The sequence below is a fragment of the Lepidothrix coronata genome, unplaced genomic scaffold (genome assembly GCF_001604755.1).
Source record: "Lepidothrix coronata isolate B3197 unplaced genomic scaffold, Lepidothrix_coronata-1.0 Scaffold38, whole genome shotgun sequence".
Classification (NCBI taxonomy): Eukaryota; Metazoa; Chordata; class Aves; order Passeriformes; family Pipridae; genus Lepidothrix; species Lepidothrix coronata.
The window spans coordinates 3292604-3314389 of NW_016690218.1; the positions used below are offsets into that span (position 1 = coordinate 3292604).

At 44.9% G+C, this 21786-nt stretch overlaps 1 protein-coding gene across 1 annotated transcript in view; it reads left to right on the forward strand.

Annotated features, from left to right (window-relative positions):
- The window catches only part of DUSP10 (dual specificity phosphatase 10), a 25028-nt gene extending 8222 nt beyond the window's left edge, over positions 1-16806 (forward strand). The window contains exons 3-4 of the mRNA XM_017812944.1: positions 12001-12378; positions 15536-16806. Of these exons, the coding sequence (XP_017668433.1) occupies positions 12001-12378; positions 15536-15801 (644 nt within the window). The 3' untranslated portion in view covers positions 15802-16806. The remainder of the gene's footprint in view (positions 1-12000; positions 12379-15535) is intronic.
- The last annotated feature ends 4980 nt before the right edge of the window (positions 16807-21786 follow it).

Below are 21786 nucleotides of genomic sequence, written 5' to 3' on the forward strand. Positions count from 1 at the left end.
TAAACACCTCTGTGCTTAATTTGTGGTAATCACAAAGGTGTTTGCTAAGCTGGGGCTTAAAGAGCAGTGTTTATTATGGATATCACCTTTGCCTGCCTCACCTAAAAGTAAAAGCTGGCAAAGAGTCCCATTGAGAGTAGGCTGGATAAAGGTACTGTCTTGAGCATTTCACTAGCTTCAGCTTCTTCTGGCAGGCCTTTCACCTGCTCTTGATCCATTGAATGCTGAAAATTGTGGGAAAGCTGAAACGTGTGCTAGTGCCTTTGGGTTCAGCCACCAGTCCTTGCTGTGCTCTCAGCACACCCTGTGTGGAGGCAGAACCAGGGACTGCTGTGAGCAGGAGGCATGGAGGAATTCAGTGGGGCTGTTTCTGCAGCTGGGAAGTCCTGGGGTGCTCGTGATCTCTGCACAGGGTGGCTGATCAATGCTAAGCTTGTTTGGGTTTTTTTTTTTGGTTTTTTTTTTTGGTTTTTTTGTTATCGTTGTTTTGTTTCGTAGGATTTTTATTAAACCTTGTGACTTTTCAGTACAGGAAACTCTTTGCTTCAATTAATATCTGTGACGAAGGCAACCTCACATCCGGAAGTATCTCAGCATACTAAAGGTTGATTTTGGTGTGTCCTCTACTGCTCTGAAAGATGTTGATTCCTGAGGAGCCTGTGTCCTGCCAAAGGTGGTCTGACCTGGTTCTGCAACTGTATAGCAGCATTTTGGAGCTTGAAAGAAAGGGGAAGAGCTGGGAGAAGCAAGTCTGTCTCCCATATGGTGCAGAAAGGAGGTAATCTGACTAGAGGGATACTTGTGCCTATATAGCAGGGCGGTCTTGTGGCCAGGTGAGCTCTGGTCAAGGCTGAGTGATGGTTAGTCTCCTGCTCTGTGACTAAGCATGCACAACGGACTTGCTGTGAGGCCTTAGAGAACTCATTTTCATCTGACTGGGCTTTTTTTTCTGTCCTTTGCACTGTTTGTTACACTGAGCTCATTTCTCTTGTTGCCATCGGTGTTAAGTGTTAACCCAGGTTCATCCATAGTCACAATGGTGCCCTGGAACAACTCAGTTGCCTGTTGCAGAAAGTGGAAGACGGACTGAGGAGCATCCCCTTCCTCTCTTCCCTTGCTGGTGTGTTTTTGCTAAAGTGATAAACTGTAGGCTCTGATTTGCCTCTAGGTGGTTTTTGTTTTTTTAAAAATTCAAGGTTCATTTTCATGTGTTTCTCTGCTTGGGTGAGCAGGTTACCTCCTTTTTGAAGGAAAACTACTCACAATGAAGAAACTAAGATCCAGAATGGGGCACAAGCTTCTGATCTCCTGGCACTTGGTTTTAGTGAGCATTGTTCCAAGAGAGTGTATGCAGAGGAGACCCAAGTTGGCAAATCTGCAGGGAGCAACTGGGACCTGGTAGGTTTAGGTACCATCTAGTCCTTGGGGCAATGCTAACCTTGTCTATCTCGACTACACCCACAGCTCCCTGCAGTGGGAGCTCCCCTGTGGCCCTGCACTGGACTGTCATCACTGGGCTGTTGTCACTGGAGGGGTCTGGGGTTAGTGGGGTTGTGGGGAACTGTAAGTCTCTTATCATCTGCTGCTGGCAGGACACAAATGTGGACAGGGCGTGAGAAGGCTTGGGAGCCACTGCTCCTGGTAAGGTTAGTTGTTGCTTTGCATGTATGCAACACCCCATTTCCAAGATCCATGACTTTGAAGGAGGAAGCTGCAAAGACTAAATTAAGAGAATAATAATAGTGATGTGAACACATTGGTTCCAACTCTTTTACTATGCGCTAGCTTTAAAACATCTACAGCATGCCGGGATTAATTCCCACTTGATTCACTGCAACAGAGAAGAACTGCTTCTAATTAAAGGTAATAAAAAGAAGAACAAATGTTATTCCTTGTCCACACATGAATTATCATATATATTTTTTTTATAATGCCTTAAAGAAACTTGGAAAATAGAAGCTAACTTGCAAGCTTCTGTAATATCAGTCGAATTGGTTGTCTCCAGTTCATTATGCCAAAGTGTGATATTAAGGCTTATGTAAGCAGTTGAAAACTAATGTTTTAAAAGCAAAGCTGTTGTTGAAGCAGTTGATCTATACTGTGTTGGTGATGGGCTCTAATTCCTCTCGGTCTCTGTTAAGGTAGTGGGAGTCTCTCTGTCCAGCTGATGAAAGCTAAGAATAAGACTTTTGCTGCTGGTTAGAATTTGGCATATTTTAGGTACAAAACCACTATGATTGCTAAACGTGAGGTTAATTGTAAGTTCACAGGTGTTTGTGTTAGTCCTGCAAAGCAGAGTGATATCTCTGTTGGGGGATAACACAGTTCTTGTGCTTCCTGGGAAACGTTAATGTTAACTCACCTGTGGAGACCGAGGAGTTATTTTATTTGGAGACAACGGTTGATTTTGATCTGACTGAAGATATTCCTTGTTTTATTGCTATTTAGCTCTGGTTTCTGTAAATATGACTTTATCTTTTCTTCCCCCTCCTCCTTCTTCTCTCCCTTCTTCCCTTGACTCTGGAGTATATGGATGCAATCTGGGTCAACTTTCTCTTTCCCTATGGAGTTTTTAGGGGCCTTGGTTTTTAGACTTGGTTCCTTGACCATTATGATTGGGATTTAAGTGTCAGCAAGGCTGGCCCTGGATCTTGTGTCAGAGTGGAGGCTGGCATGCAGCATGCTAGTTCCAGTAGCTTGCTGCTTTTATTTTTGGCTATGTGGCACTGGGATATGTCAAGTCAGCACTCTTTATTTTCTGTTTTTTCTTCATGGGCTTTGAAATACCTTGCTGAAAGGTGTCAAATTGGAGCCAGGTAGTAGTATTATTTCTAGCCCAAAGGGTAGAAGCTCTTGAGCAGGAATGGATAGCACTCCCAAATGCTGGTGTGGTATATCAGCACCTTGTTTTCCTTTCATATTAATGTGAATGGTGCTGGTGTTTCTGAAGTGGAGGAGCAGTGGTTTGGATTGGAAAAGAGCCTGTGTTATCCTCAAGAGAAACAAAGCAGCCTGCTCTGTCATTAGAAAGAAGCTGTCCTGAAGAGGTTGCCCTTAAAAGGGTAAAGAGAATAAATGGATGGCTGAACCATGAAAATGTCAGCGTTCTCGAAAACATGCAAATTAAACAGAAAGGTCCACGCCTACAAATCCAGGATTACAGATGTCTGACACAGTGCTGGGACCGTTCTCCCTCTTCAGACATGCTGAGCCACAGAGAGCTGTGGCTGTCTGCATGCTGCTTGTGTGCTGTCGCACCGGCTGCTGGCTGTCTCCAGGCTAGTTGCTTGAGAGATGCACGTGGTGATGGGCAGGGAGAGAACTGGTAATAGATTAAAAACCAAAAAACCCTCGATGTTCTGGGCAAATGTGCTCAGCTCTACCCCTCTCTGTGAAAGCAGACCCATAGCTCTTTGCCAATATAAACCCATTTGTGGTATTTTATTGCATTAAAATAGTTTCTGTTCCCTCCCCCCTCACTTCCCCTTGCCTCCTTTGTACATAGCTTTAGCATTTCTCGATGACCTTTTTGTTAATATGATTTCCAGTGGGAGCATTTCACAGTAGAAGTATGTATTCCTTCAGGGTTTACACTGACATTTCCAGTGATTATTTAATTGGACTTCATGTTAGCCTACATCCCCACGGGAACGCATACTTTTGCTATGAGGAGTTGTAATGTGTCTAATTTTGAGTTTCTGCTATAAACGCTTGCCCTCCAGGGAGGGTAAGTCCTATCCTCCTCTGTGGCTGCAGAGTTGTCACCGTAGTATGTTTGGGATGTGGGGTTTCTTGTCTTGTTCCTATTTACATTCTTACATAGTTTAATCCTTGTACCAAAATTTGGAGCAGGCCTTCTCCTCTTTCACCTTCCTGACCACTCCCCAAGGATAACACAGTGCTTTGAAGGATGCTGGTTTATTTTCCCATGAATACTTTAGTTTTTTCTTTAAAAGGGGCAGACTCAGCACTCTCATAGCATAGGGCAGATTTCCAGTTACAAGCTGGAATGACTGTCTTGATTGCAGAGATGTGGTCCAGAAGTATTCAGGGCAACTTCTGGACAGGCTGGTGAGTAGTCCAGAAGTCAGTGGCATCTCTTGAAAAAGCTGACAAGTAAAGGTAAGGTAGGGAAGGGATGTGTGGGATTTTCCTGGGAGTCCAGGGTCTGAGGAAAAAACCTAAATTAAAGACAAAAAAAAAAGGCATAAAGAGAGAAAAAAACTATATTTAAGAAAAAAGAATCAAACTGAAATACCACAGAGCCAGGCATCTCTGGTTCAGCCTAGCAGGGGAAGGAGCTTTTGGTGACCTCTTTCCTTCCTCTCTGGGATGTGTCTCTAGGACAGCTGGCTGTGCTGTGCCTGGTGTCAAAATAAAAAATAAAAGTAGTTGGGACTAGGGACCTCAAAGACCAGCAGGAGAGGATGTGCTGTGGCAAGGGGTGTGAGCTGTAGTGAGATAAAATTAGAAATAACACACAACATGTGCGCGTGTCCCTTGATGCTGAGGGGAAACCTTTCCTCTTTATCTGGTGTCACACTCTTGACTTCTAAAGGAACCTCAAAGCCATTGTGTCAAGGATGTGCTTGTAAATTCTCTAGGTCAGAATTTGTGTACAAACTGACCTCTCAGGATAGTTCCCACACGGAAAAAAACCTGACCTTGCAAGTTCTTTGGAATGCAGAGTTTTGCCTTTTTTTGAAGTGCTGTTGGCAGCTCGATTAGAGGGAGAGACTAGATTAGATTGAGTGTATCGAGGTGGAAGCTGTTCTTTGTGAACTGTTTACTTTTACTTTTTTATGTTTGTTTAAAGCTTAATCTTTCGCGGCAAGGCTGATGCTGAATGCTGTGCGGGTGGCAGGGAGAGAAACCCTGCCATGGGTCTTTTGAATCTCCTGCAGACAGGTGAGAAGTAAACTCACAGGACCAGGAAGTCAGACCTATTGTACTTGCTATCAGCAACAGAAATAAAAAAAACTTTCAGTTATGCCTTTGATTTTTGGAAACAGGGGGGCAATGTGGGTTGTTGAGGTAAATGTGGATACTTATATTGTAAAAAGGATAGATTTTTTTGTTTGTTTGTTTGTTTGTTTTCTCCCCCTTTCTTTAACAGCAGGAATGGTAAGGTGTAAAGCAGTCCTGGTGTCACTGTGGCCTCCCTGTACTGTAGAGGGATGGGCTCCCCTCTTGTCAGCTTTATCTCGTGTAAAGCTCCCTCCAGTGTTTAAAAACAAACAAACCTCACCACAATATCCTTGAAATCAAAGGAGGAACAACTAATGTCGCCTGGTGACTGTGGTCCAATAAGTCCCCACCCTTTTGGACAGAGGGGAGTTGACTTTCCCACTCTGTGGGCCAAATACAATATTTTCAATCATGTCAAACTTTCATGTAGAGTGAGCTCTACAGCAGCAAGGGCAAGCTTTGAGCACTGCTCACCAGTAGTGTGGTGAGGAGAAGGACATCTGCATGGAGAGTAGACACTGACCTGCTTGGATTGGCCCTGCTGAACTGTCCTTCCCACACTTCTAGTGCTTCATGACAGCAAGGAGAGCCCTGGTTGGATAAGGAAAGTCTGTCTTGTGTTATTCACAAAATCCGAGCATCTCTTCTTTAAGTACCTCAGGATGAACAGAGCATAATCCTCAGTATGCACCATGAACCATCTTTGCTCTGGCTAAAATCATGACAGCAAGAGCTGTGAGCAAGTGTCATGGCTGGATCTTCTACTGCAAGGTGGTAGTAGCTCCCATGCCCTATGGGTGCAACCCCAGTGCCTCTGTGCCCTCTCTACTAGTGCCTTTGCTAGTCAGTAGACCAACACCTGCATGCATAACTGTGTAGGTGGGGTGGTATGAAGAGTTGGTCTAGGTGGTTGTCCATATCCTGGGAGTGGATTTGGCCTATAATGGCAGAATTCTGCTTTAACCTGTACAGCAGCATTTTTCCTTGGTGGAAGGCCCATGGTACAGGAGCAAATTCTGGCATTATCGTGGTGGTGGCTCAGCACCAGTGTGTCACCCTGCAGCAGGACCTCCAGATACTGGTGGCAGCTTGGCAGGGGGTGGCTGAGGGACCTGGACCCTCCTGGCAGGCTGAGGAAGGGGGAGAGTGCCGGGTGGGTGAAGCATCTGGACAATACCTAACCTCTATTTTTACATGCTGGAGTCGCTTAACCTTGAGGCATCCTGTGCTTTGAATCAACTTGACACAAAGTCATCTGTTCATTAATAACACAGGAGCAGTTTAATTGTTGTCTTAGTGGAAAAATACATGAGACTGTCATCAGCTGTTGCTTCTGGCAGTGCTTTTCTGCAGTAATGTAAATAAATGAGGTCACAGGTTTAAAGGAACAGGCTGTACTTGCACAAATTGAAAGCGTCGTCTTAAACAGATATGCACCAATTGTGTGAGTGTCTCTGTCCTGCTCCCCAAATGCTCACTGTAACACTTCAACCTCAAACACACTCAATTGCAGCCGCAGGGGCCTGGTATGCTATGGTGGTACTGACAGGGCACATGCTGAGTGGATGTTTTAAAACTTGGCTTCATTCCTGAGCGAGTAATGCCTGGGGTGGCCAGAACTGTGGTATTGCCGAATTCTCTGCTGTGCACCCTGCAAGAGCCCAGCAACACAAGAGGAGGGGAAGTTACAGATCGAACATCTTTTCTGCTGACACTTCCCAGTGTCCTGGGATTTCTGCTCTTGTTGCCTCTGTGTGTATTGCTTTTATTATTTTTTTTTTTTTTTTGAGATGGCTTTGTGGTATTGTAATCGAGGATGAGCGGATCCAGAAATCCGCCTGGACAGCTTTGAAAGCTGTATAAAAGGTCTGGTTGTCTCTCGAGACCACGTGTTCTGTCTAAATGTGGCTCCCACATCTGCAGTCTGTCATGTATAAAAGTATGTTCCTGTTTGCAGTTGTAGCAGGAACACCCAGTACCTGCCACGCTCAGAACAAAGTATGTCCACAGCGATGAGGTAATGCAAAGGTGTTGCTTTATTGTGAGGGCATTTCACTGTAGCTGCCTCCCTGTAAGCTCTGTCACTGCAGAGGGAACAAGGTCGTTTACTCCCTTGACTGTGGGGTAAGAGCCCATTTCCAGATAGGAAACATATTGCAGATCTCCCAAAGCATATTGTAAGCCCACATCCTAGTTTGCATATAGTCACACAGCTATAGAGCAGCAGTGGTGGTTGAAGGAGGTGCCAAAGGAGAGACAGAGGAGGAGGGCAGGTGTTACTGTACTCCTTGTACTTAATTCTCAACCTTCTCAAAAAGCAAACAACAAAACCCCAAACTAAAAACCTACAACAAAACAACTACAACAAAAAAAACCTCCAAATAAACAAACTGCCAACCAACCAATCCTTTTTATAAATGTGTACAGGTAAGGTTTGTTTTTCTTGCTTTCTTTGAAGATGGTTCTATTTCAGGGTTACAGTCCCTCACAAAAGCTGATTGCCTAGTTCCTGATCTACCTTTTGTGCCTCCTCTGCATTGTATTTGCCCTCTTCTGATGGCAAATGACAGACACTGTGTTTAGCATGATTTTTGTGCAAGCACCATGCTGCTTGTCTTTTTTCATTTGTTCAGAGCTGCTTTGGCTCCTGTCCCGCTTCTCACCTGGTCTCATAGTGCTGGTGCAAGCCTTGGGCTTCTGGATGGCTTTGGGGCTAGGAAATCTGTGTGCAGCTGCTGCCTGGGTGCTGCTCAGCGGGGGAGTTTGAGGAGCATTAAGCAAGATGTTTATGGGCCGATGGCTGCGAAGAACTCGAACAAGCAAGTGTGAGTAGCTGGAGCACGTCCGGTGCTGACTTGGAACTTCCTAAAAGTTTTGAAGTCTCAGACAATCAGAAGTCTGTTGTCACTCACCAACTGTTCTGGCAGGGTAGGATGCTTGAAGATGACATGCAGTTATAACTGCAAAAATACCTGGTTTTTGTGTCAGTGGCGAGCAAGAGCTCTCAGTCCTATGTTGTGTCCTGCTAGATACCAGGCAAGGCCATCTGCCAAGAAGGGTCCTGCTTCATTGATTCATTTCCTTATGCAAGAAATACCTTGGGTTCCCCAGAGTGCCGAGCATCCTTGTATGTCCATCTTTGTTTGGATATTGGTAGGTTCAGCCCCTCTAAACGCCTGCCCAGCTGCCATTTTGGTGCAGAGAGTACACAAAAACACTTGGGATGTTCTCTGCACCCGCATGTGGGCTGCATCAGACTGACTGAGCAGTTTAGGCTTTTTGCTGTGCTTTGGTTATTACAGCTGTGTGGCATGTTTAAAGGCAGAAGAGACAGGCTATGAGCGTGACATTGTGTTGAAATGAACATTGGTGGCTTATCTGGCTGCTGGCATTTTGGTTTGTCACTGAAGGTGGCTGCACATCTGAGTCTAGGCTCTGTGGCTGTGGTTCAAACAGCACTGCTTTGCATCCTGATGGGCTTTCATGGTGGATATATATTATATTGCTTCTTTACTTAGGCTTCCCCTATATGATGAAGGCTTTTTGCACCATCTGAAAAGCTGCTTTTAAAATATAGCTTATCTCTGTGCTAGAGAGAAGCTTCTGCTAGGCTGTGCCTCTTGGCCATAGTCACTGTTACTGCTCTGTATAATGCTTCCTTCATGCCCCAGGGTAGGGAAGGCTTGGGCAGTGTCAGCCACAAAACAGCTTTTGTTACAAGCACGAGTGGAGTCTCTGCATCCATGCCTTGAGCTTCCTTGTTATCTGGAGTTGTGGTCAGCAGCAGTGATACGTCTTAGACTTTACTGAGTTGAATTAATCAACTCTTAGACCAGGCTTGCAGGAACTATGTGTTGGCCTCCTCTCCCACCTCCTCTACCCCTTCTACATGAAGACTTTAAGTGCTGAAATAGCAGCTTCTTGACAAAGGAATACAGATGCATTTGAATAGCCTGTACATTGTATTTACCTTCATGTGTAAAGTCTATCCCTCTTTTACTCTTTCTGACTGGTCATAATTAACTTTACTTGGACCTGCTTCAGGAAGTAATCTTGTAAACTTTAGAAAAACTAAGTATTATGGCAGTGCAGATCCAAGCTCAGCTCCTCCTGAACTGAGGGTTCAGTTTCTCTTTGTAACTGCATCTTGCTGCCTTCTTTCTGAAACCACTGTTCTTGTGCAGTCTTCACTTGTTCACATGTCTGAGCCAGTTCAGGTTAGTAATCCTCTCCACAGTAATGTGTTCTTTCAGGGACATTTGCTCTGAGAGTTGCTTGGGTATGATTCTTTAAATATTCCTTGAACTAACTTTTTAACTCCCCACCCACATGAGGAGGTGAACAAGGAGAATGGGGGATGTGGCATGACTTTAGGAATAGTGACCACTGGCAAATGTACTGGAAAGAAATTGTGGGTGAAGCTATTATATATTTAGCTACTCCACTTGTTTGTGCATCTTCCACATGCTGTATTTGGGGTCTCCTTCCCATCCTTTGTCCTGATGCTGTTGCTAGAGTGGTGGGGATTGCCCTACACCTCTTGATTTCTTCTAAGTGCAGTGATAACAGAGGAGCCCTGCCCAATGTAATGGTCTCTTAATCTCTCCTCCATGTCATTTGCTGGACCAAAGCTCACAGTGAGGAAGAGTTGGTAGCAGCAGTAATAGTGTCTTCTGGCCAGTGGGGCAGGCAGAGGACCTGAGAGTAGGACATGGGTGGTGAGGAAAGAACTTGCTCTAGACTCTCCAGCTGTGCTGTATCTTACAAGGCAGCTGGTGAAACAGGATGGTGTCTGCCACACCATCAGTGTGTCTCCACCTTAGTGATGAAACAATAGGATCCTACCTCCAGCTGCCTATTCCCTAAAGCCTGCAGGAGAGGTGGAAAATGAGCATTAGCTCTGGGCCTCTAAAGCAACTTTTTCAGGGGTTTTCCTGAGAATCCCAGCATGCTCCGGTTATTGTTCAAACGGCAGTATTGAAGCTGAATGGACTGGTTGCCTACGTAGAAGGATGGGAATGTGGGTTAGGGCTTAGCCTTTAGCCCAGACTCTAGGCTGGGGCTGTTGGTTTGGATGAGACTTCAGACATCTTCAGCTTGGAGACCATTGTCTTGTTTGTTTTCTTGAGTGGATTGAGAAGACTTTTCAGATCCCGTTGAGGCCATGTGGTGCAGTTGGCAGTTGAGCTCAGATTTTTGTCCTTGCTTCTTCTTTCTCCCCTGATCCCTTGTTGTAACAATTTTCAGAGTACAGATCCTTAAGGCAAAACTGTTTCCTCTGTGTCCTGTAAACAGCAGAAACAGCTGAAGACAAGCACACTTTCAAGGGAAGAGGAAATACTCTACATTTTGTAGACATTTCAAAGATTTCTGGGAAAATGAGTTACTAGCGGAGTGTGAAGGATAGGAGTCTGGATGTATTAGAGGGGCTCAGACGGTTGTAGCGTAGTCTGGGTGCCTTGTGCCCATGGAGTACAGTATAGGGTGCTGAAATGGCCCTGGCTGGGTACTACCCTATGGGCAGGTATGTCACAGACATTAGAATTCCAGCACTCAAAGTGTAGGCATTGGAGCCCTTTGCTGTGTCTGATCCAGAGCCTGAGTGACAGCATGTTTTTCTTTGTTTTAAACCTTCACTAGATCACTGTGAAAGAGCATGGAAAAGACAAATAGCCTGTCTTTTATTTTTTTTAATTTTATTTTATTTTTCTGTTTAAATAACATTATTGGGATGGTGACATTCAGCATTTATTTTGGCTAGTGTAGCTCTTTCTAGTAACTTCAGGGTAACTCTCCCCCCTCCTGGGTTTTTTTTGGCTTGCAGTTAACAAAGTGCAATTGAGTCTGAACACTTGGCTCCTCTCAGTGCGGAGCATGACTTCAAGTGTCCTGGTACAACAGCAACGTGCGCTTTTGCGGGCGAGGTGGGGGGGGGATGTATCACTGCATTCCTCCTCTTTCCGCCTTTTTCTTTCGGAGGAGCCACCTGTTAGCATTACATCAGCGGCTCCCAGGAACGCCACTGCCTCCTACCAAAGGCCTCGCACAAAGTAGTAGTTCTTGTATTGTTTGCACTCAAAGAGCTGATGTCATGCCAGCTGATGTCATTGTGTGCTTTGTGTAATCGCTATGGAAACCAGGCAGGTGGGGAGCCTGGGGCTGATGTCATTCCCGAATGAGGTGTAGAAAGAAGGTTCCCTTTGCTTGCTCCAGCTCTGCAAAGCTACCCTCCTCAAAAAAAAAAAAAAAAATGGAGGGGGAGGGAGATGGTGCTTGAAAAAGCCAGCAAGGCACGCAATAGAGTCAGGGGAGGCATGAGTTTAAGAAGTGACTTCTCCCTCCCTGCTCAGATTCATTTTCCAATCCATATTAATGTCCTAAAAATAGCTCTTGCTAGATATTTTCATGCAGCCGGGGCAGCAAAAGGAGAGCTGTTTGCCACATGTTAAGCAAGCACCTCAGTCTCTGTTAGGTTACAACGAGTGGTTTTCTTTTGTTCGGGTGCACAAATGTGTACGTACTGTTCCCTGGAGCGATGCCGGGGTGAGCTGCACCCATCCTCAGAGGTGTTGGATGGGGGGATGCCCTGCAGGGCTTGCTCCCACAGGCAAATCTGCTGTGGACGGGTAAAGCGAAGACTGTCCCAGCTGGCTTGCTGCTCGCTTTAGTGTGCTAATAGGCCATTTGCCCCTAGTTTTGATGATGTTCTCCTTCTTGAAAAAATACCTTCCTTCTCTCACAGGCTGGTAGGTGAGGCAGCCCCAGCACACTGATGTTGCACAGAGGCGTGTTTGTCTGTGAGCCTGTCCCTTGGCACTGTGTGCCTCGCAGAGGGGAGGACAATGCCTGCTGCTGATTTGTGCTACCCTTGCTGCTGATGGCACAGCATTGGTCACTGTGACAGTGGTAGTGGGGACAGTAGAGCCAGCTCCAGTCCTGGTGGTCCCAGCATGTGCTCTGAAAAAAGGTGGATCCAAAGTGTTGCCACCTTGGGGTATCTAACCAAAATATCTGCTTGGTCTCTCTTCCCAGGAGGACTCAGCGGTTTCAAGCAGAACCACGAAAACCTCTGCGATAACTCCCTCCAGCTGCAAGAGTGCCCGGAGGGGGGAGGAGGGGGCGGTGCCTCCGCTGTGCCCCCCATGCTACCTCAGTCCATCCCCACCACGCCAGACATCGAGAACGCTGAGCTCACCCCCATCCTGCCCTTCCTCTTCCTCGGAAATGAGCATGATGCTCAGGACTTGGAGAAAATGCAGAGGATGAACATAGGCTACGTAATTAATGTGACCACCCACCTGCCCCTGTACCATTACGAGAAAGGCATGTTCAACTACAAGCGGCTCCCGGCCACTGACAGCAACAAGCAGAATCTCAGGCAGTATTTTGAAGAGGCTTTTGAGTTCATTGGTAATTACCCTTGACTGCAAATACTCCTGTTTGTTTTGGGTTTTTTTTATTATTTTTACCTGTTGTAAGAATTTAGAGTGAATTTTGTGCTTCTCCAACTACTCTGAAGGCTGAATAAGGCCATATTTACTTTTGTTTAGGTTGTCAGAAATGCTGAGCAACTCATATGTCTTTTCTTTCTCATCTCTGATGTATCCAGTTAAGTAGCCTGGGGTTACGATTTTTATCCATTGATACTGACTCCTACCTCCAGGCTTTAAATTCAGGAAACCTGAGAAAATTGAGACTTTTGTCATCCCCTCTTCTTGATTCCTTTGCATTCCCAGTTTCCACAGTGGCTTACAGCCAATTTTTCATAGTAACTATTCTCAATGATGGCTCAGTCTTTCCTAACTTAATGAGAAAACTGACAAACTTTCACACTTTGCTTGTTCCACAATTAGATTTATAGCTTCCAAGTTTGTGTGTGGTTGAGTGGATAGTGAATGAAACTTGCATTAATAAGCTTCTAAATCCTGTAGGCTGTGTGAGAGAGTTCACCAGAGACATGCAGCTTGTTGCAGAGGTTGCTGAGGAAATGACCCAGCAACGTTGCCCATGTTGTTCTGAACCTTGCTAGATCAACCCAGGACAGCCCTCAGCCAAGTTTAGGGCCACACTCAGCTCTGGTTGGTCAGCTAGGCTAAAGACGGATGGCCACTTTAAGCGAGGGCTTCAGTATGTCATATAAAAGCTTTTGAGGACCACATCTTGCCCCTCTTTGTGGACACCGCTTTTGTGGCATAATGAATGTGTGTTGCTCCAGCAGAATTATGTGCCCTGAGAGGTTTTCTGAATTATGCTGGGGGGGACCACTGATATATAATTTTACTTTCTTGTGCTGAGGCTGGGCTAATCTCTTTGTCAGTACTTCAGGCTTGATAGTGGAGGACTAGACAAGGGAAGTGTGTTTCTGTGCTGCATCACAGCTTAAATCCCTGACTGACCCCATACAGAAGTGGATGCAGAGCCATGTTCCTCCCTGCCCTCAGACCATCAGTGTTTATGGCCTTTGAGCCAGGGGATGGGTTCATGGCTCCTGAAACTCAAGCCTGTTTGTGCTGGCTCCATGGAGGTGCTCCCAGGCTCATCAAGGATTGGGGCCAGGTTGTGGGACTGGGTCCCAGGACTGGAGGTCCAAACTCAGCATGTTTTCCTGAGCCCTTCTGCCCCTGCTGTGTGCCTGGGCAGGGTGGATGGCCTGCCATTCTGAAGCAGATGGCTTGTGAGCCTTCCTGGCCGTGTTTGGGTTGGCAGGGGACCGTGGTGTGCTGACGTGTATGGCCTGTAGTTGTGCTACTTTAGTGAAGGTGAACAGAGAAATCACTGATTGTGCTGCAGTTCAGATGGAGAGCAGCATTAAAGCCTGAGTCTTACCATTGGGAGCTTCTACTGGGAACCCTTATCGTCTACAATGTGAAGGACCAAAGAATCTCTCTTTAAAACCAAATTTTCCCCAGTGTTCCTAACCCAACCCCAGCTCTATCAGTAGTGCTGTCAGCTCCCCAAGCTGCTGATTACGATGTGCATGGGAAAGTGAACACCTTGTTTTGGGTGAGGGGTAGGGGAGAGGGAACCTAGCTTTGATCCTCTGTGAAAAAAAGCTGTGCCAAGAAATCCCATAAAACCTTAAATTTTGAGTTCAACAAGATGGGGAGATGCAGTAGGCTAAGCTTACGTAAAGAGACTGCAAAGCTCTACTGAGGTCCTTTGGGAGTATGATGGAGATTTCTGCACCCAGCATTCCTATGAGCTGAAGGATTAGAGCTCTCAAAGCCACTGAAAGATAGTGTTTGGCTTGTGACCTTACCAAGGGCAGAGAAAGCAGCTTTGCTCTGAAAAGGTTTAGAAAGTGTTTCAAAATCCATTTTACTTTCCTTTTTAATAATTACAGCTTGGGGGTCTGTCTTTGTTTTTAATAAACAAATATTTCTCCACTGAGAGTTTTTCTCCATAGCAAATTTAGCCAGCTGGGGAAATAACTAGTCAAAGCTTTCCCTTCCTCTGGGTAAACTTTAAATTGCATTTGAGAAGATTTGGAAATGTTTAAACAGCAGATTGTTGGCCTATGTTTCTTTAAATATGTCTTGAAAAAACCACAACCGACCCCAGGTTTAGCTAAGACTAAAGCCATAGGAAGTGAAATCATCAGAAACTCTCTGTGAAAGTGTGTCAAAATACATTAGAGAGTTTCAGCTTTCTGAAATACTAACTGCCAAAAATGTCTAGAGGGAAGTTGGCTTCATTTATGCTTTCACAGTACAGGTTGAACATGTGGGGTGGGATGAACTGTACTTTTGGTGGGGTTGGATTGATGCCAAAACTTGCAAACCAAATTCACGTTTGTCCTGTGGATTAAAACAAAAGAAGTAGATTGAAGGGTCACATCTTGAAAGTTTTATCTCCTGTTTCAAAAGCAAGCTGTGGGAGATGAGGGTGGTATGGTATTGACTCTCCTCTTTCTCATGTCATGTTAAGAGGTGGTTACAAGGACTTTGTCCTTCCTAAATCCTGCCCGGGTTGCCTCCATCTAAGTGATGTATCTTGGTGGAGAGCGTGTGTCTGTGTGTGTTATCCAGCTCCTGCTTTTGCGGAGGCACCACAGCAGAGTGCCCCATTGAAGCTCATTTCAAGAGTAGCTTTGTAAAAGCTTCCAAGAACATTGGATATATTGTTATGAACTGAATCTGAAAATACCTGTTTGTTAAAAAGGTGGTGCCCTACTTTGAAAGACAGGGAGGTTGAGATGCCAATGTAATGCAGCAGCAGAGGTGGAAATGGAGCCTGATGCTTCATCATGGGCCTCGACCTCCCAAATAAATGCTCCCTGGCACCGGTGTGAGCAGTGCAGCAGCATCTCTCACTGTGTGGTTCATCTAATAAAGAGATAAGGATTTGGACATGAGGATTTTCAGTGTCAGACTGGACTGGGTGTTTCACGTGCAGTAACTCTAAAATGTTGGAGGAAGATGGGCTGGAGGGAGGGGGGAGGAGATGCTGCTGTGCTTGTAATCAAATCAAGGGACTTTTCACATTAAGTTACTCTTAATTGCACTGAGCTTGTTCTAATTTATGAACTGGCAAAAATCTTAATTTCTTCTGTCTTTCTTGTTTCTAGAGGAAGCTCATCAGTGTGGGAAAGGTCTCCTCATCCACTGCCAGGCTGGTGTCTCCCGATCTGCCACCATAGTTATCGCTTACTTAATGAAGCACACACGCATGACCATGACGGATGCCTATAAATTTGTAAAAGGCAAACGACCAATCATTTCCCCTAACCTTAACTTTATGGGGCAGTTACTGGAGTTCGAAGAAGATCTAAACAACGGTGTCACACCACGAATCCTCACACCAAAGTTGATCGGCGTAGAGACTGTCGTGTGACGGGCGAAGCTGTGAGGTGGCGGTCAATGAAGGGGTTAACCTATTCACCTGATTTGGGGCAATGATGGGTGGCTTGTGGGGTTTTCTTTTTAGCTTTCAAGGGGGGTTTTGTGGCGAACTTTTTGTGAATAAAAACCTTTTTTGTAAGGAAAGGTTTTTAAAAGATCCAAGAACTTTGTCGGGTTTGGGATGCTGTTGTGATTTCCTTCTCAGACACCGGCAGAGCAGGGAGGCTTCAGAGCAAAAGGAGTACTTTTTAAAATCAAAACAAGAAGAAGAAGAAGAAATATTGGGCTTTTTTTCTTTTAATTTTTATTTTTCCCACCTCTCCAGCTACTTGTAGAGTTTATGGCTAAGTAGTCTGTGCAGGTTCATAGACTGAAGAAACCTAAGTTGAAGACAAAACACAAACAGCCAAAACAAAGCAGAAAAAACCCTCCCTGAAACATAAGGGCCTTCATTCTGCAAAGGCTTTGCTAAAGATAACCTAGCAAAATGCTCACCAATGCAAAGGAAATCAGAGCAGCTTAAAAAGTCTGCAAGGCACTTTTCACACTCCTGACTCAAACTAAAGAAGAAAAAAAAGTTTATTTGGTGTGTTTCATGTTCCAGTTCTATTTTTCTATTTTGGGGTGTAAGGTTTTAACAGTAAGGGACTTCGATCATTCTATGCCATATGCCTTCACTGGCTTCTTGTGCAATAATAATTTGGGCTTTGATTTGAGTGTTCAAACCAATTAGAGTTGGCTGCCCACTAATAATAATTTTTAGTCTAATAGTGCAACAGCAGCCAGCTTGGTTCAGAAAGGATAAATGAGAGCAATTATTTTGTTCCTTTATATGATTTTGATCCTGGTTACAGTGCCATAAACCTTGTTACATATGTATATCAGAATGTACAAAAATTGAGAAGTTTATTTAAAAATATTTTTCGCACAAAATATTGGTGTGTTCAGTTGTCTATGTAAAAAAATTTGATTATAAAAGAAAAAATCTTTTGGAAAATGTGTGTCCTTTTATTTCTTTAGCAATTTTCCATTTTCTATGGGGTGGGGTTTTTGTTTTGTTCCTTTTGGTTTATTTTTTGTGGCATTGTACATCTTCTTTGACAAAATTGGTATCTCTTGTTTGGCATCTCCTCTTTAGTGTTTCGTCCCTGTCCTCTGGTGGTGGAACATGTTTTCTTTACTTTTTACTGTACTCTTGCATCTTCGATTTCTGTAACCGGATTTTTCTCTTCTGTTTGGCTGAATTGGCACTATTGGTTAGGGCTCTTTGGGACAGACCTGTTATTTCTACAGCTCAGTAGCCATTTGGAAAAATAAGAAATAAACATTCTCCACTGATTCCTTTCCATATTCCTGTAATTAGCTTATCTTCTATGTTAAAAAATTGTCTGGTTTCTAGAAATGTTGGTCACATGTATGCTTTTCCCCTGCCTCTCTATAGCCCCCTCGTTTAGCAGTTCCACAGTTCCTGGGAATCCTCTTCCTGAAATTTTCCCCTCCTTCTTGCCCATCCTCCCTTCATCCCCTTCCTTTTCCAGCTGTGTCAGTGTTGTGTGGTGTGTATTGTAGGCTGCTGTTTCTGCCTGACAGTGTCCCTTGGGTGGCTGACTTTTGCTTTCCTTGTTTGTATTTACTTTTTTTTTAAATTTTTAATGATACGGTATAACCTGATCTCTTGTGGACTGTTATGAACTCCAAAGTTTATTTGTATGAGCCTAAAATGAGTTAGAAAACATTTATCATATGATTCTGTTGTGCAAACTGATCTATCCCAGGAAGTCTGCTAGCAGTAAGGCTTTTCCTAGATGGACTGAACCAAGTGTGAAACAGGACCTGTCGGAAAACTTAATGTATAATCACAGTAGACATGTATATTTTTGTGGACATTTTACTTAAAATGTTGTTACTATACAGATATTTTCTTGAAACTTATCCCTTTATTAAATTATTTTTCTACTGGAGTTGATTTTTTTAAAAATTTTTTTCTTTTATATGATCATTATTGGTCTTTTGGCTAAAAATGCCCTCAGGAGCAAAACCTCATGGACTGTGACCACTCCTGGGGCTAAGGAGAGAGTGGCTGGACAGAGAAGGTACCGTTTGCTGTTTGGGAGCCTTGTGTTTTGGGAAGGAAGGAGGTTCCTTACCAAAGATGCTCTGCTCCCTTCCTTCCCCCCTTTCCTTGTGTTTGGGCCCAACCTCTTCCAGCTGTTCTCCATGAATTGCAGGTGCCAGTTGTTTGATAGGAGGGAGGAGGTTAGTAAACCTCTTTGTCTCTTGTCAGAGAAGCAAAAGCAGCTGCAGTAGGGCTGAGGGCTGGCTCAAAAGTTGGCCCTTGCAGCCTGTGTTTGTGGCCATAAATGCTGTGTAATAGTGCCAATTCTCTGCTGGGGAAACAGGTTATTCAGCAAGGGGAGCATGCAAGCTGCCTGCCTGGGACTCAGCATGAAGGGAAGGAGGACTTGATTTAAAATCGATCTTCCATGTTACTGCTTTCCTTGTTCCTGTTCTAAATGGCCTGTTCTGAACATCTCGAGAGGGAGGAAGGGTATGCTGCACCAACATGACTCATAGCATCCTCTCTGGTTCAGCCTCGCCCGCCACGTGCTCCCGTGGTTTAGGATGAAGTTTGCAGCCATGTAAGTACTTGTGTTTAGTTTTTACTTAAGCCAGTGAGCAGCCCTCACAGCCTTGAGTAAACTCCTGGCAGCAGGGGATCCAAAGTGTTTGCCTCAGTAAGGCTGAGCAGTGCAGCTGCTGCTGTATGCATGAATGTGGAGTTGGAGTTTGTGCTGCAGGAATCCTGTCAGCCTGTATGCTTGTCTCGGTGAGAAGCAGTGCCTGATTTTGTTCTCCAGTGTGATGATCTTGGAAATGATGGGGCAGGGCAATGCAAGGCTGTGAGTGAGCCGGAGTTTGCTGTGGGTCTGTTGATAGCAGAGACAGGCTGATCAAAACCCTCCTTTGTGCAGACCCATTCCCTTGTCAGGGGCTGGAGCTCCCTCATTTCTGTCAGGGAGCAAGGCTGAAGGTTTGGGGGCCACAGTTGTGAGGGGGTTTAAGCAGACGCTGGTGTTACTTTGGCACAGGAACATCCAGAAAGGTTATTTCTGACTTTGAGATCAGAATTGAAGCTTGGTCACCCATCCCCTCCTCTCGCTACCTGCAACGCCTCCCTCAGCTGCTCCAAGATAAGGCACGGCTAAAAAGAAATGGGAAAATCATTGAGTAGCCTTTGTTGTGCATGTGGGTGTTGGTGAGGACAGGACCTGCTTTTCCCCGCTTAGCGTCAGCATTGTGCACTTGTGTGCGAAGCGCACTAAAATAGACACGGTCCTGGAAAATTGGTTCCTTCATAACTTATTTTCCATTTCTCTCCTGAGTGCGTGTTTCTGGGAATATTGCCCTTGAGATCCAGTTCCTGTGAGTGGGTCCCTGAAATCCAACTTGCAAAGCAAGACAATGTGTTGGGAGCAAGTGCTGCTTCTGGTTGTGAATTTACTTTCTCTTTATGAATGGTGACCTATCAGTGTGTGAGACTGTTAAGACCTGTTGTGAAGCTCTATTAAGGCAAAACATGTTCAATTTAACGAGCTTGAAAACTATTCCGGTTTTTAGGGTTTGGCTTTTAAAGTCAGGAGATTGTTTAGCTTTCTGTGCTAAGCAGCTCATATGCTTTTTTCTTCTTGGTCACACCAGGGCTAACTGTATCCCCCTTGGCAGACAATTTTCTGAGGCTTCCATGGCTTTACATTTCACAAATGTGTCAACATCTTTTGGGGAAAGATGCATGAAAGGTCCCTCCCCTACACACTTGACAGATACAGGCTAGGATTGTTCCGAGCTGAAACAATCCTGTGGGAAGCACATTGGTACCTTATGGTCACAAGATCTGCCAAGGACTCACTGTAGGGAGATGTGTTCAAAAGCACAGGCAGCAGCTGAAGAGAGTGAGTTGGGAGCCGCAAGGGCTGTGGGAAAGGGCCAAGCAAATGGGGGAGTGTTTTGGCCTCCAGTCCTGCTTAGCCATGGTGAAGCTGGCTCTTGGTGTGTGTACTACTAGCAGCAGAAAAGCCTCTGGGAATTGGAGATGCTGATTCGGTAGGGGAGACAAAAATAAAGCATACTATCTCTTGACTGAGTTTAGGAGGTAATCAAAGAGAGGGAACGAGATGGCTGTCTCATTAGCAGGTATCTGCTTTCCTGCGGCCTGTTTGCTTGCTGTTCCTGTAGGTATCACAGAAGAGGTTACTGATGAACCAGTTTCGAGTGGTTTGAGTGCAGCCTGAGATCAGTAACTGATAATTGGTGCCATTTTCTTTCTCCACGAGAGTGCAGCTGTTGGCAACAAAGTTCAAGCCCTGCCATGTTCCCAGGAGTGGTCCTGGGTGCTGCCAGCCCCTGTCATCCTCTCACTGCTGGATGCAGTATTAATGCATCTGCTCAGTCCAGTGCTCCTTTTGCTGAGGGGTTACTTTCCTCTGCTATCTCCACTCCTTCTGTTGGGTCCTTGTCCCAGTGGAGCATGAGCCGGAGGAGCAGGTTCCTTTCTTGTCTTGCTTTAGCTGTCTTCTGCACTTTTTCCAGTCATTCCTCAGACTGGAGGAAAGCAACTTAAAGTCAGTCATTTTTAAGGCATATTGCAGCAGGATGAATATTTCCAATGACTCTGGGCTCGTGGTTTGATTTGGTTATTATCGAGGCAGCATCTTTCCTAGGCAGCACAGAGCCCAAGACTTCCTGCAGCAATTCCATCTTGCAACTGCCTCGTTACTAGGAACAAGAGACACTGTTGAGATGGCAAAATTGAATATTGCAATCCCTTGCTGAGCACCACATCAGTCTCTAGTTGGTGCTGCCCAGGTGTGCTGTGAGCAGAATGTGCAGCCAGAAATCCTGCTATTAACTCAGTGACCGATGTGCTTTTTGTATCTTTATGTATCCTGGAGTATGCAGAGATGCAGTCCCTGGCTTTGGAAACTGTCTGAGGTCCTGCTGAATTTGGCTGGATCCAGTCTGGCTTAAATCCTCCGCCATGAGATGCCCATCTGTTCAGTATCTTCCCAGGCTGAGATATGAGTTTGTCAGATTGAGCAGAGAGCCTCTGAGCTCCTGCCTCAGGGCTAAGTTCATTTTAGTCATGAGGAAAAATAACCTAAAGGTTTATTCCTGAGGATAAGAATGGCTGCATCTTGGAGGGGAAGAGTTCAGTGCAGTCCAGAAATACTTAAAAAAAATTCTTAACGTGAATCAGGGAGTAAAGTTAAAAATGTAACAAACTATTTCTGATGGATAGAATCACTAAACCAGAGGTTAAATATAATTTGACTCATATGCCTTGTCTTCACACTTCTGTACCTTAGCTTTTTTGATTGTCTATATATAAGAGGTGACATTGGAGAGCATGGATTTATCATGAAGATTTATTTGTCATGGAGAGATGAAGGAGCTGTCTGGCACTTGTGGGTTTCATATCAAGTTGCACTTCTGGCAGACACCAGTGGAGTGTTTAAAGAAGATCACATTGTAGAGCAGAGTAGTAAGTTGCTATAAGGATGGGCAGAGGTTTATCTGTGATGCAGGGGCTCTGAATAGAGAGCTGCTGGATTGTAAGATCTCTCTCTGGTCCAGGACACATGCAGGTACAAAATGTCCAGTCAGAGGCATAGACAGCAGCTTCCCTGAGAGCGTGTTCAGGTCATTTGTTAAAATCCATTGGGGTGATGGAAGGGGATGCTGGTCTGAAAAACTATTAGATATTGGCAGCTGGCTGAGGAGCTTGCCTGGAGCCATTCATGTTTTCAGAGGTCTGAACAAGATTTGACAGTCCTGAACCAAGCTTTGCCCTACTAGCATCTATTTGAAAGTTCTTTTCAAGGCATCCAGCTTTGACGCAGTGTTGTCCATCTGCCTTGAAATGCTTTACTCTATCTTGTAACACCTCAACACTTGAGACCAAACTTATGCAGTTACTGAT